Source organism: Oncorhynchus mykiss, chromosome 18 (genome assembly GCF_013265735.2).
Source record: "Oncorhynchus mykiss isolate Arlee chromosome 18, USDA_OmykA_1.1, whole genome shotgun sequence".
Taxonomy (NCBI): Eukaryota; Metazoa; Chordata; class Actinopteri; order Salmoniformes; family Salmonidae; genus Oncorhynchus; species Oncorhynchus mykiss.
Window position 1 is genome coordinate 39,625,249 of NC_048582.1, and position 26,244 is coordinate 39,651,492.

Genomic DNA, 26,244 nt, shown 5'->3' on the forward strand with positions numbered 1-26,244 from the left:
TAAAATTGCAGGAAATTTGTATTAAAACTGCAAATTCTCTCAGCCCCATGACAAAATGTGTAGAATTGCAGAAAATGTGCTTTAAAACGGCAAAACTATCACTGCGTCCAACAGGAGGACCTCAAAATAATTTGGTCGGCAAACGCACCATTGGCCACGGCCACCACCTAAGCCCCATTTTGATCCAGAATTTGAGTGTCCCAGATTTACATTTATGTCCACCCCTTCGTCGAGGTTGCAGCAAGAGTTGGTCCAAGTGGCTGCATAGCACGATTCCTAATAAACACTGTTCGATTGTTGGACCTCTGCACATGTGTAGTTGTTGACCAAAAACCACTAACTGATAATGAAATGGTACATAGGCAGAAATACACTGCCATTGGAGCTGCTGTCTTTTAACAATCAATACTTCTGGATTTGTAGGATATGTTTGTTCTTTTATCAAAAATGACCAAAAGGTGACATGTGAAAGTGATGTTTCAAACATGTTACTCAATCTGACACAATAACAACAAGGGCTCATAGGAGTTATCACTTTATTAAATGAGCTCATTTCATACAGACAAAAACAGACAGTTGGGTTCTCTCCCTCCTTCTCTCTCCTCCCTCTGTCCCAAAAGCACACCAGGTCTCCTGACCAGGAAGATACAAAGGATCGGATTGGAATGAAAAATTACTGATAACAATTTTACTCACAGAACATTAAAAAGTGACCTCACTTGGTTTGCTATACACAGAACAGGGTACTTCTAGTATAATTAGCTAGTAGCCTGATCCTGCTGAGATTTAGTTATGAAACCAGCAAACAGGCATGTACATCAACACACAGAACAGGAGGGAGGGAGGGGGGTTGATAACTGGTTCGTACTGAAGTCGCTGCATTTTGTCCGTGGCTGACATTTTGAAAGCAGCAAGTCGGAATCGTCCGTGATGGGCGTAGGCAATGTCAGGGGAGGGAGGCTGGCTGCACCATCCGACCCCGTGTCACCATCAAGGCCCTCAGATTTACCCTTCACATCCAGCGGGTATTTTTAACATTTATTATGGCTTCTCTGCAGTACAACATGACACTTTCACACAATTTAAATCTCTTACATTGGGCGCCCATTGTAATAAATGGCTACAGGGGCCGTGCATTGGCCAAATGGTTGTCTGGTAAACTCACAGCCCACAATCACATTTCCCTGTCAAAAGGTCAGTACGTAGGTGACTTAAGGTAAAAAAATATATTAAAAAAAACAGGAAATGTATTAGTTGGAATCGTACCACAGATATAGTCTGATCAAATCTGGATATATCCAACCAAACATTTTCAGTCCAACTTTCCAAACATACCAATGTCGTGGGTTCCAAGTACAGTACATGTATTCTGGACCACTCTACATAATGCCCACAAAACAGTCGGTGCCTCAACCTCTCCCTACACGAGAACACCAAGTGAGGTAATAAATAAAGCCGAGAGACACAGTACAATCACACGTTATGGAGGCGCACGACCAGAGAGAGACGGAGAGAGAGACATCAACAAACAGGGAGGGAAAATGTGGTCTTTTTTTTGTGGGGGGGGGGGGGGGGGTATTTACATCTTGAAATCAGGCCATTGAAACTGATTGTATTTACAGACTTGAATGGAACTGAAAGTGGTCCGTGACGAGTTCAACAGGTAACGGAAAAATAAAACACTGTAATAAAAATAATGAGGGGAAATTAAAAGTTGGTGATATTTACAGGGCGGGAGAAGAAGAAAAAGAATAAAAGGAATCCAAACCAATATGCTCCATTTCACACAGGAAGAAGATGGCTTCAGAGAGATAAGAGGAAAAATGTGTTCTTTAAATCAACGTCAGCACATATGACGGTTGTTTCTACAAGTGGGTGGTAGAGGTGGTACAATATCATAACACGCTTGCACTAGAAAGCTTTCAAGTGGTCAGTACTGAGAACTGATCTAAATCTACAACACTGGCTTTTCAAAACGGTGCAGATTGGATTCGGAGTACGATTATTCACATGGAACAACACATTATCATCACACACACATACACGCACACACACAAAAAACCTCTGCCATTCCCTCACCCGCTTCAATTTCTCACTCATTCTCATTCACTCCCACAAGCACAAGACTGTAGGGCTACTATGAACTCGCTATCGGCCACACTACACCAGTAACAGAGTACGCGTCTTCACACACACACACGACCTCGACTCCATTTGAGAATTAACAGAACGGAACTGGAATCATGGTCTGTTTCAAATGTCCAAACTGGAGTCAGCTACTCCATGTAGGATACATGTATGTGCACATGTCTGAACCCATAGTTGATAATCCCTTGGTCCTCTACAATCTAGATGGGTGCAACACTGACAAAGATTCTAACAAGTGTGCTGTGAAAGTCCACTTTCTATATACACGCCGTCAAGCACTGGAGAGTTCATGCTATGAATGCATGAGTGCCAAATTAGCCAGAACCAGATTTTGAAATCAAACATGTAACCTCACCATACAACATTTTTTATGGTATGCCATATATTGAAGCCAATAGGAAGGTGACATTTCACTACCACAGCAGTCTTGAATAGAGGAATGAAGGTCCTATAGATGGTTGTCTTCCCATGGACAGTAAAGGGAGGCTCAGTTTGGGACTGTCTGAGAGATGCTGCTACACAGATGTGAATCATGGATGTCTCAGTCTCCACACGAACACCACCAGCCTCACCATCTGTCAAACCCTTTCCTTCAGATCCTCAACACACACACTGGAAATTTGCTAGCAAGTATGGCTACCAATTATAAACTTGAACCCTCCCCTTTCCATGTAAAAATTCACAGTGCCTTCGAAGCAAAAAAATAAAATAAATGAAGAAAAAAAAATAAGCAGCTGTCATTTCATATTTTTAAATATAATTTTATAAAAAGTATTAAAACAAACACAGCATCTTCCTCCCTCCATCTGGCAACCAGAACCATTTTATCCCATTTGTCTACAAATGACTGTAACAGGGAAACACCTCAACTAGCTTGTAGAGACAAACTCCTGTAGAATTTGTGTGTAGTTGTGGCAGAACTCTTTATGGAGTCTTCAGTTAAATAAATACACAGAATAAAAAGACAAAAAAAAAAAAAACTTGATTTAAAAAAAAATAAAAATCTAAAAATATTATAGAGAGAGGACCTGCCCCACCTACTGAACCTTCGAATGCCACCCTCAACAGCAGGAACATGAGTGTTATAAACAGGCAGAGAGAAAGAGGGAGCTGGGCCAAAGGAGATGCAGCCAGGGAGTGGAATAATACTTAAGGTGTCATCAATACATGAGAAAGTGTGTGTGTGTGTGTGAGAGAGTGTCGACCTCTGCCTGTAGTGCTGATCTAGTTTCAATTGAATGTAACAAAACTACCTTGTCAGCTAATGATACCCTCTAACGCTATAAATGGTTTGTTCAATGTATGTACAGTACAAAAAGGTATGTTTGTAACCAATGGGGAGAAATAACAAGCAGCGAAGTAGAAAGAAGCAATATAGTGTGTGTGTGCGGAGGGGGGGGGGGCTGGCAGACAGAGGGTTTGCAGGGATGTTTCAGGTGCTGTTGTTGAGTGATCCAGGTACGGAGCTGTGCTGAGAGGAGCCGTCTAACCCAGAGCCATCTACTGAGGGATAGAGGATAGAGAGGAACAGAAGTGGTAGAGAAGAGGACAGTGTTAGATATTTTGAACGGGTATAACAGATTGATTTTGCTAGTCAAGTATAAAGTGTAAACATATGCCATTACGCAGCCAAATTGTAGTAAGACCTCAACTAAAACGGATCAGAAAACATTTTCCAGATTTCCAGATAGAGACTAAACATTTACAATGCACAAAGGTGTGGTTACTAAAACATAAAAGGAGACAGACGTGTGGTTATCAGGCTAGTGCCCCTTTGGTTGGCTGCTGTCTTATACAGAAAGGATTACAATGACCAGAAACATGGACAAATAATATTTGAAGCGATAATGGAAGGTAATGGATAATTTTTGCGATAATGGATTATTTTTGCCATTTGTAAGAGCAGTCATCTTACTATCCATTTCATGTGGATTTAGCCTAGAACTCCACCGAACCTATGTCTGCAAGCCAATTACTACTCCATGACGCTAGCTGCAGATACGGGAATTAATGATTGACAGCTACTCTATCCACTGTGTGGCACTGAAGTGACATGGGTAGCCAATTACTATGTTTGGGATTGGGGGGGGGGGGGGTCGTACCAGATGAACTGGTCTGTGCACGGGCATGAGGAGGAATTAGGGTGGAGTTCAGTTGGGGCTGGATTGACAGCTCTGGAAGGATAGGAGAGAAAAAGAAAGATAGGAAAAAGCATTAGATTTATAAGAAAGAACTGGTACAAGACTGTGGCAATTTTAAACACCCCAACACATAGTTATACAACATTACACATGGAAAAACAAACAAACAAATATATTTAGAAACTTTATATTGTAGATATCCTAAAAGGACATGCAGAATATATGCATGGGTCACAAAACAAAGTTGGGGGTCAGGTCCATCTCAATTCGTGAATGGGAGTTTCAATTGATTCCCTGAATTTTAATTGAATCAACCACTTTTGGGTAACAAAAAGGTCAGGGGGTCAACATGGTGTACAGACCGGTGGTGCTGAAGTTGAAGAGCAGGGGCAGCTGTCGGCCGCTAGGCAGCCGGGCGTTGGGCTGGCGCAGCTCGTCGAAGAAGGCGTGAGCGCAGGCCTCCAGGGGTGAAAAGCGGGTGACCGGGGTGTACTCCAGCAGGCGCGAGCACAGGGCGACGGCCTCCGGAGGGGAGCGAGGCTTAAACACCTGCGAGAGGAGGTACAAGTACACACACAACATCAAACAGTTTCAGAAAAAAAATAAAGACATTACTTGAAAGACAAAAACATAACCTGGTTGACATAACTATTTATTTTTTTTAGAACCATTTACCTTTGTCCAGGGATGTGCTTTGATTTGGGGGAATTTGAACTCTGTGTAGTTGGGGTTCATTTCTCGGATCTGTTCCCGTGTCGGAGTTCCCAAAACCTGAGTAGCAGACATACAAGTACACAGTTAATAGCGTACAATGGTTGTCATTTTGAATCTCCCCACGTCACTGATTATTATAAACTGGGTGGTTCCAGCCCTGAATGCTGATTGGCTGACGGCCGTGGGGCTGTTCTTAGGCACGATGCAACGCGCGCCTTATTTCACTGATTATTACTCCCCTTGCTTTCCCCCACCACTCACACAAAACATTCTCATTAGTCAAATGCTCCTAATGTTGGTATGCAATCAGAATGGCAGGTATTTTGTCCATGTTGTGTAAACCACATACAAAACACACATTCCTCCTATTTACTCACCTTGATGATCTCCACTAGCTGGTCCACTCCGCTGTCCCCGGGGAAGATGGGCTGTCCCAGTAGCAGTTCGGCCAGCACGCAGCCCGCCGACCAGATGTCGATGTTGGCCGTGTAGTCGGTGGCGCCGAAGATGAGCTCTGGGGCGCGGTAGTACCGCGAGCAGATGTACGACACATTGGGCTCCCCGCGAATCAGCTGCTTCGCGCTGAAGGTAGGGTAAACCGCAGAGGTTGAAGGTTAGACTAATAGTCTTCGAAGCTAAATCTAGGTTAGGTTAATACAGTCTCCTAAGCTAAGTCTAGGTTAGGCTAATACAGTCTCCTAAGCTAAGTCTAGGTTAGGCTAATACAGTCTCCTAAGCTAAGTCTAGGTTAGGCTAATACAGTCTCCTAAGCTAAGTCTAGGTTAGGCTAATACAGTCTCCTAAGCTAAGTCTAGGTTAGGCTAATACAGTCTCCTAAGCTAAGTCAGGCTAATACCAAATACTTTTTATAACTAACCCAAGATAGAACAGAGCCTGTCGTTTCCAATAGGAGCAAATTAATCATAGTGGGAAGAACAAGCAAGGAGACAGGCAGAGCCAAGCACGAGCTAGTGAGATCCTATTGGTGCGTTCTAGCATTTATTAGCATATTTGCATAAGGGAACACCTACTCTGTGAAGTGCGCTTGTGCAATAACTCAATTTGTCCTAAAACCCCACCATTTTTTAAGGAAGCTTTGGCAAAGGCTAAGGTCTACAAAACACAATCCACTCTGTTACAGATTCTAGTCCTAAATCTAGCTTAAGCTAATGCAGTCTTCTAAGCCGAGTCTAGGTTATTCTAATACAGCCGTGTTACAATACTTTCATCTCTACCCACTGCAACAGTTGTCGCTGGTAAGATAAGCAGTAGATGCTCAGCAGTAGAGGCTAATACTGAGCCCTGCAGGTCTAACCATGTGGTATAGGATTATACCCGACCACATGAGACCACCTGACCCATTGACATTTGGTGGAAACTGTGTTATACAGTGCTTGATAAACCCGATGAATGAGGGGTGGAGCTCACGCGTCTCAGTGTAAATTCTTTTTTCAATGCTGAAGTAAATATCTTAAGTGAGATTTATACTTATCGATTTACAATTAAGACGGTCACAGTATACTTTCTATAGAAAAGCAGCCCTGTGTTTGCACGGTAACAGCAATGGATGTAATATGTGCAAAATACACAATGAAAAGGGTGTGAGTAGGAGATTGTAACTAAGGATACAACTGGATCAGTGTTACAACCCCATTCACATTGTGTCTGGTTGAGCCCATTTATTCAACACATTCAGTCAGGACACATATGACCCAGGTTTACTTCAATATTTCGGTACCAGTCAGTCATTTCGGTTCAATAGTATATAAAACACTGTCTATGTGGAGGGAAATGGGAAATACCTGACCAGCTTACCTCCCAAAGTCACAGAGCTTTAGGATGGCAGTTTCAGGGTCCACCAGCAGGTTCTGGGGTTTGATGTCTCGATGGCAGACACCCTGGGAATGGATATAGGCCAGGCTGCGAAAAAGCTGGTACATGTACACCTAAGGAGACACAAAATGACCGACGTAGACCAATTAGAACCATAAACAAATCAATAAGGTGGGTTATTTTGTGTCAATGCCAAGCCTGTTTGGGAGAGTAAAAAAAAAAAAGTATAGTTCATAGTTGAATGACTTATACTAGACAATCAAAGTCTAATGAAAAGACGTTGAGGCAAGCGAAAGTTGGACAATGAAAGAGAAAGGGAGGGAGTTTACCTTGACGTAAATTATAGGAATGATGCTTTTGGCCTTGTTGAAATGCCGGGCCACCCTGTACACGGTCTCCGGGACAAAGTCCAGCACCAGGTTGAGATACACCTCATCCTTCTGTATAGGGGGGGGGGGGGAAGAACTGACAATCATTATACGCCAAATGACTGCACCAGTCATAACTCGATATGTACTCAAGTTATTCATGCGTTTTGAAAATCCCAACTTTGTAGTGGGAAGAATGACTCGTATGAAGAGGAAACAGACTGTTCAGGTCCTCAGCATTCTCATTTCTGCATTAAGGTGTGCCAAAAACAATGGATGGCAACCTACCTTTTCTCCACTAGAGTAGAAGAAGAAGCGCAGCCTCACGATATTGCAGTGGTCCAACTTTCGCATGATCTGTAGCTCTCGGTTCTGCATAGGAAAGGTATTAAACAAAAGAACAGTTCTGGAATTGAACAGTGGAAAAGGGTTTCTAATTGCCCTGTAAGTGAATTGATCTTTACAATGCGTGAGATATGTGTTTGTTCAGTAAGGTGATGGCAGTGTCCATTTCGGTCACAGAAAAACGTAGGCTAAAAATACAAATTTCCTCCCACAAAGTCATATGGAAATGTTTCTTCTAAAATGACAAAGGTGTGTCCTGTATTCAGAAAAACAAAGTAGCCTACTCATAACATTATAGGAATTTACGAGACCAATCCAAAAATTGATATTCCTCATCTCATGACATAAAGGATAAGACAATTTAGTGTTGCCATGATACAGTATCACGATACTACATTTTCTATGGCAATACCCACCAAAGCAGACTCAGAGTTATGGTCTGTTAAAAAACAGATTTATATAGAGTACCAGTCAAAAGTTAGGACACCTTCTCATTCAAGGGTTTTTCTTCATTTTTGTACTATTTTCCACATTGTAGAATAATGGCGAAGACATCAAAACTATGAAATAACACATATGGAATCATGTAATAACCCCCCCCCCCCAAAAAAAGTGTTAAACAAATCAAAATATATTTGAGATTCTTCAAAGGTAGCCACCCTTTGCCTTGACAGCTTTGCACACTTTTGGCATTCTCTCAACCAGCTTCACACAGAACACTTTTCTAACCATCTTGAATGAGTTCCCACATACACTGAGCACTTGTTGACTGCTTTTCCTTCACTCTGTGGTCCAACTCATCCCAAACCATCTCAATTGGGTTGAGGTCGGGTGATTGTGGAGGCCAGGTCATCTGATGCAGCACTCCATCACTCTCCTTGGTCAAATAGCCCTTCCACAGCCTGGAGGTGTGTTTTGGGTCATTGTCCTGTTGAAAAACAAATGATAGTGGGACTAAGGGCAAACCAGATGGGATGGCGTATCGCTGCAGAATACTGTGATAGTCATGCTGGTTAAGTGTGCCTTGAATTCTAAATAAATCACTGACAGTGTCACCAGCAAAGCACCACACACCATCACACCTCCTCCGTGCTTCACGGTGGGAACCACACATGCGGAGATCATCTGTTCACCTACTCTGCGTCTCACAAAGACACGGTGGTTGGAACCAAAAATTTCAAATTTGGAGTCATCAGACCAAAAGGACAGGTTTCCACCTGTCTAACTAATGTCCATTCCTCGTGTTTCTTGGCACAAGCAAGTCTCTTCTTATTGGTGTCCTTTAGTAGTTGTTCATTTGCAGCAATTCGAACATGAAGGCCTGATTCACGCAGTCTCCTCTGAACAGTTGACGTCGAGATGTGTTTGTTACTTGAACTCTGCAGCATTAACTTTGGGCTGCAATTTCTGAGGCTGGTAACTCTAATGAACTTATCCTCTGCAGCAGAGGTAACTCTGGGTCTTTCCTGTGGCAGTCCTCGTGAGAGACAGTTTCATCATAGCGCTTGATGGTTTTTGCGACGGCACTTGAAGAAACTTTTTTTTTTTTTAAATCTTGAAATTTTCCACATTGACTGACCTCCATGTCTTAAAGTAATGATACTGTCGTTTCTCTTTGCTTATTTGAACTGTTCTTGCCATAATAGGGCTATCTTCTGTGTACCACCTCTACCTTGTCACAGCACAACTGATTGGCTCAAACGCATTAAGGAAAGAAATTCCACAAATGACCTTTTAACAAGGCACATCTGTTCTTTGAAATGCATTTCAGGTGACTACCTCATGAAGCCGGTTGAGAGAATGCGAAGTGTGTGCAAAGCTGTCAAGGCAAAAGGTGGCTACTTTGAAGAATCAAACATATATTTAGTTTTGTTTAACACTTTTGGTTACTACGTGATTCTGTGTGTTATTTCATAGTTTTGATGTCTTCACTATTCTACAATGTAGAAAATAGTACAAATAAAGAAAAACACTTGAATGAGTAGGTGTGTCCAAACTTTTGATATATACACATACACACTGACCCAAAATATAAACAACATGTAAAGTGTTGGTCCAATGTTTCAGGAGGTGAAATAAAATATCCTAGAAATGTTCCATACACACACACACAAAAAAAAAATCTCTAAAATGTTGTGCACAAATTTGTTTATACCTGTTAGTGAGCATTTTTCCTTCACCAAGACATACAGGTGTGCCATATCAAGAAACGGATTAAACAGCATGATCATGAAGTTGTCACAACATAATGCCAAAGATGTCGCAAGTTGAGGGAGCATGCAATTGGCATGCTGACTGCATTTATGTCCACTAGAGCTGCTGCCAGAGAATTGAATGTTCATTTCTCTATCATAAGCTGCCTCCAACATCGTTCTAGAAAATTTGGCAGACCACGTGTATGACGTCGTGCGGGCGAGTGGTTTGCTGATGTCATCGTTGTGAACAGAGTGCCCGGTGGAGTGACGGCATGGGCTACGGACAACGAACACAATTGCATTTTATTTTATGACAATTTGAATGCACAGAGATACCGTGACGAGATCCTGAGGCCCATTGTGCCCATGTTTCAGCATGATAATGCAGGTCCCCATGTTGCAAGGATCTGTACACAATGGACGCTATAAATGTCCCGGTTACCAATCTATTGCATCTTGCCTATGCCGCTCGGTCATCCATATGTACTGTTAGGTTCTAATTTTCAGACAAAAAAAAAAAAAAACTCTATGGACACTACAGAAGCTTAACCAAGTTGATTCTTCCCAGAGGGTCCATACAGCTGCATTCAGACAATAACATGGTTTCACCTGAGGTAATATGCAAACCCCACTTTGATAAAGAGGAGACTCCCCCCGACTAAACATTGCATCATTATTGCGTATTAGGTAGTTGTGGAATTGTTAGATTACGTGTTAGATGGTACTGCACAGTCGGAACTAGAAGAATTTCACTACACTCACATTAACATCTGCTAACCATGTGTATGTGACCAATACAATTTTATTTGAGTTCTTCCATGGCCTGCATACTCACCAAACATGTCAGCCATTGCGCATGTTCGTGATGATCTGGATCGACAGCGTGTTCCAGTTCCCGCCAATATCCAACAACTTCGCACAACCATTGAAGAAGAGTGGGACAACATTCCACACTGGTATTTGGGGAGTGTCTCCCATTCTTCTCTGCAGATCCTCTCAAGCACTGTCAGGTTGGATGGGGAGTGTCGCTGCACAGCTATTTTCAGGTCTCCAGAGATGTTCGATGGGGTTCAAGTCCGGGCTCTGGCTGGGCCACAAAAGGACATTCAGAGATTTGTCCCGAAGCCACGCCTGCGTTGTCTTGGCTGTATGTTTAGGGCTGTTATCCTGTTGGAAGGTGAACCTTCACCCCAGTCAGACCCTCAGCACTCTGGAGCAGGTTTTCGTCAAGGATCTCTCCGTACTTTGCTCAGTTCATCTTTCCCTCGATTCTGACTCGTCTCCCAGTCCCTGCCGCTCAAAAAGATCCCAGCAGTATGATGCTGCCACCACCATGCTTCACCGTTGGAATGGTGCCAGGTTAAAGAGTTCAATCTTGGTTTCATCAGACCAGAGAATCTTGTTTCTCATTGTCTGAGAGTCCTTTAGGTGCCTTTTGGAAAACTCAGAGTGGGCTATCATGTGCCTTTTACTGAGGAATGGCTTCTGTCTGGCCACTCTACCATGAAAGGCCTGATTGGTGGAGTGTTGTAGACATGGTTGTCCTTCTGGAAGGTTCTCCCATCTCCACAGAGGAAGCTCTGGAGCTCTGTCAGAGCGACCATTGGGTTCTTGGTCACCTCTCTGACCAAGGCCCTTCTCCCTCGATTGCTCAGTTTGGCCGGGTGGCCAGCTCTAGGAAGACTCTTGGTGGTTCCAAACTTCTTCCAGAACGATGGAGATGATGAGGCCGCTGTGTTCCTGGGGCCCTTCAATGCTTGATAAAATCCTGTCTCAGAACTCTACGGACAATTTGTTCGACCTTGTGGCTTTTTGCTCTGACATGCATTGTCAACTGTGGGACCTTATATAGACAGGTGTGTGCCTTTCCAAATCATGTTCAATCAATTGAATATATGACAGGTGGACTCCAATCAAGTTGTAGAAACATCTCAAGCATGATCAATGGAAACAGGATGCACCTGAGCTCAATTTCGAGTCTCATAGCAAATGGTCTGAACACTTATGTAAATAAGGTGTTTCTGTTTTTTTAAAACAGTTTTCATTTGTCATTATGGGGTATTGTGTGTAAATGGAAGAGAAGAAAAAAAAACATTATTTAAAAAAAATAAGGCTGTAACATATCAAAATGTGGAAATGCAGGTGTCAGAATACTTTCCAAATGCATTGTAAATTATGTGCTACAGATTTAAAAATAAACAAATGTGACTCTGGGTGACAACACGGCTGTATTTCTCCAAGAGACTGGCCGCCATACCTTGAACCTCTTATCCTGCAGCACCTTCTTTATGGCCACCATCTCCTGGCTGTCGATGAGGCGTGCCTGGTACACCACACCGAAAGAGCCATTCCCGATCACCTTGATGTCCGTGTAGGACACCTCCTGTGGGCGGTCGGGACCCTGCCCAGATGTGGCCACCACCGTAGTCACCTTCCCACTGTCCCCTGGGAAACAAGGACACAAGTCGTGTCAAAAAAAATAGTCCTCTTTTTAGATTTGAAATAGAGGAGATTAAGAGGGTTTTGTTCAGTAGGTACAAAACTGAAGAAAACAGACCAAAACGGGGTTGTAGGCCTATTATCTGAACTCTAAGAAAAGCTGTTTTGCTACGGTGTGACATAATGAACATGACCAAGGACATTGTTGCTAATATATGGTTAATTTCTACGTAAACAAGGGCTCACGTGTATTGACATTTTTGGCCTGGGGTGGTGTAGTGGTTAACATCCCCGCCTTCAACAGCGTGACGGCATGGGTCGGAATGCTCTACCCACCGCTACTTTGTCACATACCCTCACTGACTTCCTTACTTCTAGACGCCCTGTCTCTTCAATAAAAAGTCTGAAAATGTCCTACTCTTAAAAAATATATATCTGAGGCTTATGGCATTGACAGCATTTAGGGCAAATGATAATAGGCCTTTACATAGCCAAAACAGGCAGAGTAAGCAATTGCTCAGCATAGAAAATAGGCCTACAGGGTCATGTTAAGTAAGGGAGAACATTTTTAAAAGTGGGTGAAATACCATCTAGACTTGTTTCAATAAATTATTTGTCGTTGAAAAATGAGTTACTGAATGTCCTACTGAACTCAACCCAGGGCTCGTGTTATTAACTACCTCTTGTTTGTGTAACCGCTACAGTAGCCGCCTGCCTTGTTGGAGGACGAACAGGGCTATTTTGTGCTCCTTTGAACATCATTTGACCTAAGGAACACGAGACTTGCGATCCTCCAATAGGCCCATCATCGACCTCATCCAATACACTTGAACTCAAAACAACGGTTACCTACAGGCCACCTCAAACAACTGTGTGTTTGGTGGCCTGGGACAGAGAGTTCTGAGGCAGGCCTACTTCATGTGAGATTCATTCCCTGTATGAGGACAGTTGGCTGGTTGAACTGGAGAACTTAGCACTTTGCACGGAGAATGACCCCGCTCTAACTCTGCTCAGATCACTCAGCCTCCCACAAACAAATGATGTGTGTGTGTGCACAATCACCATGGTGATGACATAATACAGTGTGCTCCTGCAGAATGACATGTCCAGGTGTATCAATTCCACACCCTCGCGTGCAGAAATAGAGGGAGTTGTTTTTAAAGAAATGGTGGAATTTATGGACCTGTGAACTTGTGCCATAAATACCAGAGATCTGAGACAAAATTCGACTTTGGTTAATTTAGTCAAACGCAATCAACGGCTAGACCAGTAGCCTATATTCTTGCTAGTGTCAAATCCAAACCACAGAAATCTTAATGACTTGTCCCACATGAAGCATGAAAAAACCTGGACAAAAAAAGGAGACCGGTCATCATTTGGAACGCCACTTCATCATTTCAAAAGCATCAGCATGTCCTGTTGTCCACATCTTTGCTTAGTGTTTCACCAATATTGACTTATACCATTAGGTTTGAGCTCCAACTTTCATCATCACATATAATACGATGTGGCTGCAGATCAGACTTGCCCCAGAACTTGTTTCCTCCGGACTAAAGATCCCAAAGCTTCTGCGCATGTGTTTATTCTCTACTTTACACACACAGTCTCTGCTCTAGCCGTAGAGAACAGGCTACTTTGGCAAATGGAGGTCATTTATTTAATAAAATATGGATAAAAGCTGAATCAATGTCTGCAAGATCACACAATGATAGGTAGAATACTAACAGAACCTAATATTATAGCATAGTATAACGTTACTGTAAGACAGGCAAAATTCGCTCACTGTATATCACTCAAAACAACACTGCAGGCTACTGCGAAAATAACACTAACTCAGAAAGATCTAAACGCATACGGACATTTCACCAGTAAAACTTGAAAAATTATCATTCACCATTGACAGTGAGAAATGTGCAAGGGACCACAAATCTGTGCAGTAAAGACACACGTGCAGAACGTGATCTGCACATACGCTGAAGCTTCGAGACCTTTAGTCAGGGGGAAGAAGGTCTGGGAAAAGTCAGATCCACAGCCAACAAAATGTACTCTGCATGACAAACGTTGATCATCATGGTGGATAAAGCCATCCAATTCCAATGTGCACTACAAGGAACAAAGTGGAAACATGCTCTAAGAAAACAAAACGTGCAAAGGACACATGGAAGTTGTTGATGTGCAATGTAAGCAAGTATTTCAGCTGGTCATCTTCCTTCTGTATATCTACTAGCCTACTTCTTGGAGAATTACTAGCTCATGATATATTATACAGCTGGCTAGTAGTTACATGTTTCACCACTTTTTATCAAGTTCTGTCTCACCTGTTAACAGTCACTTTATAACTAGATATTTCTTTCTAGGCTGGTTACTTATCTGGGCTACTGGATAGATACGTATCCACTATCGACCTAATTTGAACAATAGGTAAGGGTGTGCTTAACATGAATCCGTGTTGGGAAGCACAAAGCTAGTTGTTTTCTGGCTAGCTTACTTGTCAGCCGTTATGAACAAACAATTAGGCTACCTTGCCTATGCCTACCAAGTCTGTGACAGCTAACGTTAGCCTGTCGTTTGTAGTGTCACATAACTAGCTCGTTAGGTAAAGAATTGTTTGAACTAGCTAGTTATCACTGATTCGTTTGATTGTTAAAACATAAAAAGCACTACTACTACTGTAGCTAACTAGATTGAATATCCTTGTAAACTAGTTAACGTTACCACATAGCCATCTAAAACCCATCTGGGATGCTAGTTATCCATCTGCTATAGCTGCTGCTTACAAGTTAGCTGGCATGCCTTAGCACACGTAGCTAAGGTTGTTTATGTTGCTTATGCTTTCTTTATATTTAGCTAGCGTTACAGTATGGTACCGCGAGGTCATTAATTAGCTAGCATGCTAATATACACGGAACAAAAATATAAACGCAACATGTAGTGTTGGTTCCATCTTTCATGGGCTGAAATAAAAGAGCCCCGAAATGTTTCATACAGACATCCTCAAATGTTGTGCACAACATGTGCTTACATCCCTGTTAGTGAGCATTTCTCCTTTCACCTGACCGGTGTGGCATATCATGATCCTGATTAAACAGCACGATCGGTACACAGGTGCACCTTGTGCTGGGGACAATAAAAGGCCAATGTACAGTTGTCTCAAGTTGAGAGAGCGTGCAATTGGCATGCTGACATGTCCACCAGAGATGTTGCCTGATAATGTATCTACTATAAGCAGCCTACAACTTCGATTTAGAGAATTCGACTGTTTGCCCAACTAGCCTCACATCCGCAGATCACGTGTATGGCGTCGTATGGGCAAGCAGTTTGCTGATGTCAATGTTGTGAACAGAGTGCCCCGTGGTGGTGGTGGGGTTATGGTATGTGCAGGCATAAGCTATGGACAACGAACACAATTACATGTTATCGATGGCAATTTGAATGCACAGAAATACCATGACAAGATCCTGAGGCCCATTTTTTAAAGGTATCTGTGACCAACAGATGCATATCTATATTCCCAGTCATGTGAAATCCATAGATTAGGGCCTATTGAATTTGTCAATTGACTGATTTCCTCAATCATATGAATTGCAGCTCAGTAAAATCTTTGACATTTTTACATTAATATTTTTTGTTTAGTATAACTAATCTAGACCTAGCAAGCTAGCTAGCTAACGCGAACTACTTAGTTTTTGTCGTGGGTTAGCAAGTTACAGTAACTAGTTTGCTAACTGACAACTCAACCGTTCAGACAACGACAGTTAATCAAGGCAGTTAACTAGCTAACTCGTTTTTTTAAACTAACGTTACAACAATGTTCGCCCTGGCAATCGTGCAAAATTGACCACATTCGCTACGACACTGGATTGTAGCTACAATGTGTGTCTTTCAATCATCCAAGGCAATATTTTTCAGAAAACACATCATAATAAACTTACTGGCCAGCTTTAAATTTGAGCATCCAGACGAACTGCTCCCCGAGGCCTGCTGGACCCCGGTCTTTCCTGTGCTGCTCCCCACCGCAGCGGCTGATCCGGTGGATGCTGCAGCGGCTCCGGGATTACCTTGTGGCTCAGCAAACGAGCTAGTTCTGGGCCGCCCGCTGCCGCTCATATCTCTGTGCAAGGGTAGCGGGCGGGGGGCTAGGGATTCACACCAAGTGAGTTTAAATGTTGCCTCTTTTGACTGCAAATGCAATAATCGTTGTAAAACAGACAGAATTGACACCGTTCCGATGAGTCCTCCCTTGCACTGCCTGTCTGAGCTCGTAGACAGTAGAAACTGACAAATTGCATTTTCTCCTGGGAAATGAAGTTCGATTTGGCTGTGGCTCACGACTGTTCCCTTGTCTTTGAAAATACCCATAGAACTACACTGCTAAAATAACAGTGTTGAGTTTCACCAGAGGTGGCGCTTCCGTCTGGGATTTCTTGATTTCTACCGTGACAGTAAAAATAATGTATACACGAAAGGGAGTACAGACATGAAAACTACAAATCCCATTATGTTTTAGATAAGAGGAGAGTAAGAATTTCACATAAAATAAGGGTCATTGCTTTCCGGCATCCTTTGGACGTCCCTACCCTAACTGTAACCATTTTTACATTTAAATGGGGTTATAGTTAAGGTTTCAATGGGGGGGGGGTAAAGAATCCCAAATAGCAGATTTACAAAATAATCCTTAATATTTATTTCAATACCCTTCACATGCCTCTGGTGGCCTTACAGCAGAGCCCTCCCATTTCTCACACCATTGTAGCAAATTCTGGGGTTTCCTGACCTGGCCTTGAACCCAGGTGTCTGTTTCAGAGGCAAATACACAGTTCACAACAATGATGTCAGAAGTGGAAAGTGACTCAAATGTAGTGCCTGATGTCAACTAAAGGACAAGCAAATAGTGTCACCCAGGTATTGGTTCTTTAAATCAACACACTGCCCAAGATCTCTGAATGGTCTGGTACACCAAGTTTTGGATTGATGAGCATGAGATTGAGTTCATATCTCCACCTGCCTTGGCAGGAAGGATCTTGACATTGTAATTGCAGGTAATCCCACTTTAACATGACTGATGGACAGGTGTGACGTGTCTACTTGTGTATAGAAAATCAATCAACAAAGGGAATCTCAAAATACTGGGGATTTCACTTCGTGGAAGCAGCCATAGTCGACTGTGTGGGGGAGTCACAGGTTCGCGTTCTCTGAATTCAGATTCTCTTCCAGTCATCATTTCAAGTATCAGTACTCGCTCAACCTTCAGGCATAACATCTACATAGGATAAAGTAGTTATTTGTTATTACCGACCTTACAGGGGCACTTCCGTTAGAATCTTGGGTCAGTTGTACAGAGATGGATTCCATCAAACCAGCACACTCACATTCACTAATCTGACTCAGAACAAAGTCAAAGACCAAGGATATTGTGTTAGGTCTTTTAATATTTTCAATATTTAGTTGTTTATTTTGCTTAGAAATATTGCACATGGTCAACATGCCTGTTTATGAGCTCACACTCATCTCTCTCATTCTAAAATTCCTTCTCCAAGGTATGGACAGTTTATTTTAAGCACAATCATACAGTGTACACGCATTCGTGTGTGTGTGTGTGTGTGTGTATGTCTGTCTGTGTGTTTGCGTGCGCACATGCATGTTCACGGAATCATTTCAGGCCTCACCTTTGCAAGACTCAACAAATCTTTGATAAATTCTATGCGTTTGATCTTGGACTATCTCATTAATATAACAGTCAAGGTGGCATATAATAGTCCTGGTGACTGTAAAAAAAATACTGCCTCCAGTATATGTGAAGAACATATGATTGATAATGTCTTATTGTATGGTATGTGAAGGGTGTGGCCGAGTCCATACATGCATGTGCGCAAACACACACACAACATCTATATGCACATATGGAAATATAGATATTTTTCACACATCCAACTGTATACAGAGAAATAAAGGTACACCCATAACTACCCCAACTCTTCCCAAAACAAGTGAAGAGGCAAAAAGTGCTATTTGAATGTCTTTGACTTTAGTTAGTTAGCTATGCTCTATCTCTTCAAATATAGCAATCTCAGAGAGTTCTTCTTATGCCATAGTTGTTAGAATGGGTCTTCTGACTGTACTGTAAATATCTATGGCACAGACCCACATAACCCACCCATTCCAAATGTCCTATTGCACCATTTAATAAGGAAAAAAATAAAGTGGCAGAGAGGGAAGAGAGAGGGCTCCAGAGAATGCCCTACGGGGCTGGTCTAGGATCTGTTTTCCCTGAACTAAACTCTAACCAGAGCCATCCTGAGCTACGTAACAGAACTGACCCTGGACCAGTGCTTAAGGGCACTTTCTAACAACACTTGGTTAGAGGGGCAGGGAAAGGAAGCAAGGGGGAAAGGGGCTCCAAATGGAAGAAGGGGGGGATTGATAACATTGAACAACAAGGTTATTTCTAAGAAACAATCTCTAAAAATAATACTTTCCTGATTTAAATTGCAGTCACAAGACCACACATTGTGCAAACACCTGATTTCAACGTTTAAAAACAAACTGCCTGCCCCCTCCACTATGTGTCTACTGAGCAGTCATGGGAGAGGGGGAATGGCCCAAAGTAAAATTTAGAAGAGGGGTTGCGTGGGCTGTTTCCAAACCCCTTTTATATAAGTTTACGCTGGAGAAACACCAATGAGAGCCACAAGAGAGAAAACAGGCCACAGAAAAAACGTGTTATTTCCACTGCAACAATACAAGATAAAGCAACATATCCACTGGGTGACTCCTAGACGTTGGTTATAAATCTACTTTTGCTTGTCAACTGTCACTTGGGAGCCAAGTGAGCCATGTCACATCATCTGCTTCCGGCTTCCTTGGTGGAATCCGCAGCCTCTTGAGTTGACCAATGAATGGACGATTTGTCTCGTTCAGCCTTTCTCTGTGCTCGTTTACAGCCAACCAATGTTGAGTTTGTTGCTTTGTCACGCATCACCCTTCAATCTTTACATATTTCATATCTCATAACGGCGTCCACAAGGGGGGAAACCTCAATATACAACATCCTCTCCAGCCAATAGGAACTCAGCCTGTCTGTGACGTTGATTACTGATTGGGCCAGGGATTGGTCAATGGTCACGCTGAGTCCAGCCTCCCTTTTTCGGGAGCCAATGGTTGACTCACTTTCTCCAATCTCTAAAAACTGTGCAGGCCAAAGGCTTGGTCAGGCGAGTGTTGAGTTGACTGGCAGACTGTGTGTGTGCAGTGTGTGTCCAGTTCAGTGCTGTCTGTTGTTGCAGCATAGAGGGGCTGTGGAATATCAGTGGATGTTACATTGGATACATCCCAACCACTGTGCTGAGGAGTGGAGGGAGGGAAGTCAATGGCAACAGAGGGCTGCAAACTGAATCCGCACAAATTGTTACAAAGTGCCATTGTGTACATCTGTGTGACAGTGCTCGTGACTGCCACCCAAGAGTAACAGTCTGAGTTGGTGGGGTGTGTGTGCGCGAGAGAGAGACAGTAAGAATGTGTGTACCAGTGGAGGCTGGTGGGGGGGAGCTATAGGAGGACGGGCTCGTTTCGTTGTAAGGGCTGGAGTGGAATAAATGGAACGGTATCAAACATATGGAAACCACGTGCTTGACTCCTTTCCTTTTATTCCATTCCAGCCATTACAATGAATCCATTCCAGCCATCCCCCTCTCCTATAGCTTCTCCCACCAGCCTCCACTGGTGTGTACCACAGAATGTTCTGTGTCAAACTACAAATGTGCTGAGGGTACAGCCAGTACAGAACTGTGCCGAAGTGAAACTGATGTCCTGTTACTACATGTACAAGGACATGCTGTGGGACACAACAACACTCCTCTCTCTCTTTTGACACTTTCTCTCCACCTTCTCTATTCTCTTACTTTTCTCCTTCTTTCCATCTCTCCTTCTTTCCATTTCTACAATTTGCCCACGTTCCTGGGCTCCTCGGGACTCCGCCCTCTTTCTCCTGGCTCTGTCCCTGTACCATCTCGAGTGTTGGTATTGGAGGAGCCGATGGCGGCCGAGGCGGAGTCCGTTGAACCCATGACCCCTGTTGTTGACCCGCCGGGCTCAGAGATTCCGGGGGTTCCAGGTGTGGCTGTCTGCATGATCTTCTGCCTCACCTCCCTGATCTTCAGCTGCAGACACAGTTTGGTGGGGAAGGTGTCTGAGTATCGTGCCTGGAAGGCTGCAGTGGCCTGAGCTAGATGGGGGGGGCAGAGGACGAGAGGAGAGGGAAAGAAGATGAGCCCTCTCTGAAGAAAAATTATTGCAGTGCAACCTTTGCCTGGTTGTATCAGAGACTAGTTGGTTGTAATCTGGCCTTGCTCAACCACAAAATCAGTATACAAGGTGACCAATGACAGTCAACAATTTGGCTACATGAGCCAATGAGAGAAGCAGATGGTGCCGGGTGGTTACCTGAAGGGAAGAAGCCGTGTTCCTGGAAGAGCTGCATAACGAGAGCCCTGCGCTGGTCCAGAGTCCTCCGGAGAGAGGAGTACGGCACTTTGTCCATCTCCCCCAGGACATCCTCAGACTCAGCACCTACGGTAGAGAAATGACGGTGATTGAGAGAAGGGAGGGATGAGAGATAGTTGAGAAGCATGAGTAATATGAAGAGAGAGTGAGAGGAGAGGGTGGTGATTGAGAGAAGAGAGGGATGAGAAGAATGTAGAAAAGAGGAGGCACCGAGGGGAATCCAAACTGATGAGTGAGAAAAGAATGTGAGGAGGAAGGGAAAACTAACTAAGGAAAACGCTACAGGGGCCTAGCCAAAAGTAGTGCACTGCATAAGGCACCATTTAGGACACAAGACATCACCTATAACAGACCTCCGTACACTCCACACTACATACCGGCTCTGTCGAAGGTGAAGATGTCCCCCTCACACTTGACCTCGCTCTTTGGTGTGTTGGGCTCCGAGCTGCAGCTGGAGAGACGGCTCCGAGCGGCAGCCTTCCTCCTGGGAGAGCTGGGGTCCTCTGCAGACGAGTCCAGGTCTGAAGGGGAGAAGGAGAAGAGGAGGAAGAACAAGAGAATGATACAGAAGAGGGGGAGGAGGAAGATACAGAGGAAAAGGAGATGGGAGTGAGTGAAGAAGGAGGCGGAGGATAGAGGATGAAGAGAAGGTGTTTTAACCACAGAATCCAATAGAACACGCAACCACAATACATCCTACCTCTGTTTTCAACGGAGGAAAGAAATCTGTTCAAATTCATTTTAGCGGCCGTGCTAGATTCTTAATACGTTTTCTTTTGAATATGTTCGACAACTCTCTCCCCAGTCATGCTTGTTTCAGGATAAGGTTTAACCCGACAGTGCAGCTCAAAGCCTTAATCTTGAAACTGACCAAGACAGCAGGGAAGAGTATTGGCATGACACTTCCCTCCTCTCTCCAGTTCATTTTCCAGGAGACCGTCATCAGACAGGCCAGAAAGGTCATATCGGACCCCATACGCAGAGTTCCAGCTAATGCCAGCGATGAGGCGTTATATGGTGCCTAGATGCAGGCTGAACAGTTATAAACGTTAGTTTGTCCCCCTGTCAATAAAAGTGCTTAACAGCAGGGGAGACATAGAGGCAGACGGCAATGATGTACTGCAGCTGGCATGTACTTAAAGGGATACTTTGGGATTTTGGCAATGAATCTACTTCCACAAAGTCAGAAGTATGAAGGAAGTTACGTTTTGCGAGCTAATCCTAAATCTGTTTTTCATTTAACCCTGGCAAGTCAGTTTAAGAACAAATTCTTATTCACAATGACACCGGCCAAACCCGGACGACGCTGGGCCAATTGTGATACAGCCTGGATTCGAACCAGGTTCTCTTTAGTTACGCCTCGAGCACTGAGATGCAGGGGCCTGAGACCTCTGCGCCACTCGGGAGCCGCGAAACTGAAAGCGTTATACAGCGTTAGAGCAATGACTGGAAGTCTATGGGTATGTGCTAGCATTGCCAGAATCCCAAAGTATCTCTTTAATCGTGTGGAACTGCCACCTGGTCGCAGTCTTGTCTGACATGAACTTATGAGCTTTTTTGTGTGAGTGGGGTTGATGGGGTGTTCTTCAACTGATTCTATGTATTTATGTGGAAACAGAAGCACTTTTTGAACATTTTGTTTGATTTAACTAGGCAAGTCAACTAAGAACAAATTCTTATTTACAATGACGGCCTACCAAGTGGCAAAATGTAGGACAAACCTCACTGCACGACAAAATCTCTCTCTCTCACCTGTGGAGTTCCTCCTCTTCTTCCGGTAGCTGCCCAGTATGGCTCGGGGGGAGGTGGCCAGACTCTGGAGGGTGGGAGAGGGCAGCACTTCTTCTGGCCTGAACTCTGGCAGCTCGGCAAAGCGCTCCTCGAAATAGGACCCCGACAGGACCCTGTACAGTTGAAATATAGTTTGATTTTATGACACCCATGTTGGGACCCAACCGTACCCGGTTCCACGAGTGGGCTAAAAAAAGGGGCTTGTGCACCTCAGTTTTATTTTCACTATATAAAAATAGTGTGACAGGTTGGGTCAAAAAAAAAGATGCATCTCCACTGTGGAGAGAGCGCCGCGGTGTGTGTAGGGGAGCTCTCGAAAGCCACTGGGGCGGTTAGGTATGACTCCTCTGGGTTTCCATAAAAAGCAGGGGGGAAAAACACTTCTCATCTTTGCGGTAAGCTAAGTGAATAATGTGATACGCCACCGCCTGTCATTTTTTGATTTATACTGTAAGGGCGGGTTCAAGTTTACCAGTCTGGCCCTGGTGAGGACGCCGTGTTGGAGACTGAACTATCTCCTTCCTGGTTCTCTCCTGTTCCTATAGGGGGGGGGGGGGCTCTGCAGGAGTGTCTCCGGAGCCTGGAGAGGATGTGCTCTGACCCTTTCCCCGGGAAAATGACTGCACCGCAATATGTTCCTGGGTGTGGCATGGAAGTTGTGTCACTGCTGGTCCGTCTGGAGACAACCCCAGTGTCCACTGTGCATCTTTCAGGAGAGAATGCTCCCTTAACTTGCTTCAACAAAGGCCCATGCGTGGAAGTTTGTGCCCCATCGCCAAAAGATTAGTGGATTGTGTTTAGGGCCTGGGCAAAGTGTTCATCTGCCCACAATCAACCATATGGAGTGTCATCCATACCATGTTGGTCAATATGCAGCATGTGTCCAGTGCTCACTTGGAATGTGCCATTCTGCCTCGCCGTCACATGTCCATTAGTTTGGGTAATGTGTGCGTTTAAGGGGGGGGTAGAAATACTGAACCGTATTCATTTCAGTTGAAGGGAGACTGACCACTGCTACATCCTGGCAATGTTATTGAGGTTCCTGCCGACGTGGGAGGAACGTGTCTCGAGCATCATTTAAAAATGTTGAGACCAGAATAAGCAAAGACGCTGTATAGCCACGTCTCTCTCCACTATTAGAGCACTGACAGGCGCTAATTCGTGAGCACTATTTGTTTCATTGTGTCAATTGGTTGTCCCTGTTAATCAATGCTCCGCGAACTACATATATTCATCAGTGAAGTTACTTTTAACCCCGAAATATACTCGCAAAGTTACTTTTAATCCCAACATACTCCCCCATTCATTTAGGTTGGTTAAGGAAATGCGGATAAGACATTCAGTATAATACGGATTCATACCATTCTCCAAGTGGAAACGTTGTTTTGGAGAGCACACAAACGTTTGATCTACTTCATTGCATTTACCAGTTTCCTGTCCATTTCTCGTTCGGAGGGCATGCGTCCGGTTCCTCCGTCATGTTTAACGTTGTGTGAACGAGCGAGAACATGTGTGGCCAAATGTATTTAAGTGCCCGTACATTTGTAAATATCATCGTCATCTCCGAAACACCAGCGCTGTGTAAATAAATCCAACACTCATTTGCATTGCTACCTGCATGCCTCCTTCTGAATCGTTGTCCTTACGACTGCTAGAGGGGACCCTATTTGACGCTGATGCAGTGCAATGGAGAAAGGCTACCGATCGCGCCGACCGGTCACTTCAAAAGCCCTCAATGATCTCAGAGTCTCTGCATTTGAGCTTCATGTTTATTATGGTGCAGCATGATATAAACAGAATCCAACGTAATTCCAAATGCAAGAATTCCCCCCCCCCCCCAAAAAATGCCAATTTCAACTGCCCCCTTAGTCACGTTATCCTGTCGCCGGGTCTGGATGGAACCCTCAACGCTAGTGATGTAAGCACCAAGCTCCAACCAACTGATTCCCTGGCTACAAATTCTTCTCCACTTGGTCTTAACTGTCAACTGTCAAAAATGTACCACATAGTGACCACAGAGAGAAGCAACGTGATGGTGATGTGTTTTCATATCCTCCCATTGCACCCATCCCCCCATCCCTGTCACTCACTTTTCAATGGCGTCTGAGGGCTTTTTGAGCGGCGGGGGGCGGAATTTGGTCTTCTTGGCTGAGGGGGGCGTGTCCCTGTCAGTCTGTGGGGGAGGTGGAGGAGGGTCCAGTCCTGTGGTAGGGTGGAGAGGTTCCCTCGGTCCAGCCTGGAGAGAGAGAGAGAGAGAGAGAGAGAGAGAGAGAGCGAGAGAGAGAAAGCCTTGTCCTTGATAAGTGCTTGTGATAATTGTTTACATCGCGATAATCCAATTGTTTGCATTGCGTTTTGCAATCTCAACAGAAGTCATTGTTTTCGATGGGTGCTTAATCTTCAGCAAAACCCAGAGTCTCGTACCTCTTTGCTGTGGCCCCCATTGCCACTGTCCCCTTTGTTGTGGCCCTCATGGGGCCAATCCTCTGCCTCCCTGGACTCCTCTGGTTCAGGCGTCCCACTCTCCTTCTTTATCTCCCTCTCCCTCTCTCCATTCCCTCTGGCATAATCTCGGTCATCGTCCGTATTCTCTTCTTTCATGTGGCTGGCTCGACCACCGTCTTCTTCACTCCCTGCAGGAAAATGTACAATAGTGGCTCATGATTCCTAGTAATAATATATTGTAACATAGCTAGTTATAAAAGAGGCAACTATAGCAAAAGAGATGCACTGAAAGTACATTCAAAAAGGCCATAAGCAGAGAAGGGAAGAGAGGGAAGGAGAAATGGAGGCGATAGAGGAGGGGGGGGGGGGGGGGGGGGTGCAAAGGTACAGCGTGAAGGTGAGGGGAGGCGGACTACAGTTTCGACGTACCTGTTGGTATATTGCTGCTGGACATAGCCATTGAGTTAGCACCAGGTTTGCTATATGCCTCGACATCCTCCGTCGTATTCTCTTTCTTTATCTGAGCCTTGTTCTTCCGTTGGGCCTGGCCCTCCACCTGTGACTTTTGCTCCAACTCTGCAGTCAGGTGTGGCATTCCCTCTTCAAGTGACCGGGTAACGTCCTTTGAACCCTGCACGCCGACAGCCGAGGCTGATGATTGGCCAGACACTTCTTGAGCCAAATTGGGGGGCACGGAGGTCATGGCGACCACACCTGACGCTAGGGTGATGCTTGGGGCCGGGTAGATGGCGGTGAGGAGTTGACGTCCCGTCCCAGGGGCTCCAGGGGAAAGGGCTGGGGCTAGCAAGGGCGGTTGGCCCGCTACGAGAGGCTGCATCAGGGCTTGGCCGGCCGGAGCAATGGCGGTGAAGCCCAGAGACGTCAGGGACGACGGCAGGTAGGCGGGTCCTGGAGAGAGAGGGGCCTGGACCGTTGCCGTGGAGACCACTCCAGTGCTGGATTGGACATAAGTGATCCTAGAGTGAAGAAGAGACAAAAAGCAGATGGGTTAGCTATGAACACACTGTTCTGATGAAGGTCAATTGACCAGCCACAATAAACTAAAAGCAACTGCCATGTGAAAGTAATAGTGGGACATACAGTGCATTGGAAAGTATTCAGACCCATTGACTTTTTCCACATTTTGTTATGCTACAGCCTTACTCTAAAATGGATTAAATTGTTTCCCCCCCCCCTCAATCTACATACAGTACCCCATAATGACAAAGGAAAAACTGTTTTTTTAGAAATTGAAATATCACATTTACATAAGTATTCAGATCCTTTACTCAGTACTTTGTTGAATCAGCTTTGGCAGCAATTAAA

At 44.3% G+C, this 26,244-nt stretch overlaps 2 protein-coding genes across 5 annotated transcripts in view; both read right to left on the minus strand.

Annotated features, from left to right (window-relative positions):
• Positions 1-522: 522 nt before the first annotated feature.
• Positions 523-16,555, minus strand: LOC110496208 (glycogen synthase kinase-3 beta). 2 transcript variants are annotated; one of them, XM_021571978.2, is made up of 10 exons: positions 16,116-16,555; positions 12,002-12,189; positions 7,493-7,576; positions 7,166-7,276; positions 6,819-6,949; positions 5,381-5,585; positions 4,965-5,060; positions 4,652-4,838; positions 4,251-4,322; positions 523-3,648 (listed from the first exon to the last, which is right to left on the minus strand). In XM_021571978.2, the coding sequence occupies exons 1-10, from the start codon at positions 16,540-16,542 to the stop codon at positions 3,581-3,583; spliced, it is 1,569 nt and encodes a 522-aa protein (XP_021427653.2). In that variant the 5' UTR covers positions 16,543-16,555; the 3' UTR covers positions 523-3,580. The 2 variants fall into 2 exon arrangements, with proteins under 2 accessions (XP_021427653.2, XP_021427652.2); XM_021571977.2 differs by having other exon boundaries at positions 523-3,651; positions 16,116-16,553.
• Positions 16,556-17,592: 1,037 nt separating this feature from the next.
• LOC110496816 (protein capicua homolog) overlaps positions 17,593-26,244 on the minus strand; it is a 45,910-nt gene continuing 37,258 nt past the window's right edge. For all 3 annotated transcript variants that reach the window (XM_036952765.1, XM_036952767.1, XM_036952766.1), the window contains exons 14-20: positions 25,348-25,895; positions 24,898-25,106; positions 24,564-24,709; positions 22,435-22,586; positions 21,060-21,203; positions 20,623-20,748; positions 17,593-20,404 (exon numbers count right to left, since the gene is read on the minus strand). In XM_036952765.1, coding sequence (XP_036808660.1) covers positions 20,118-20,404; positions 20,623-20,748; positions 21,060-21,203; positions 22,435-22,586; positions 24,564-24,709; positions 24,898-25,106; positions 25,348-25,895 — 1,612 coding nt within the window. In that variant the 3' untranslated portion in view covers positions 17,593-20,117. The remainder of the gene's footprint in view (positions 20,405-20,622; positions 20,749-21,059; positions 21,204-22,434; positions 22,587-24,563; positions 24,710-24,897; positions 25,107-25,347; positions 25,896-26,244) is intronic.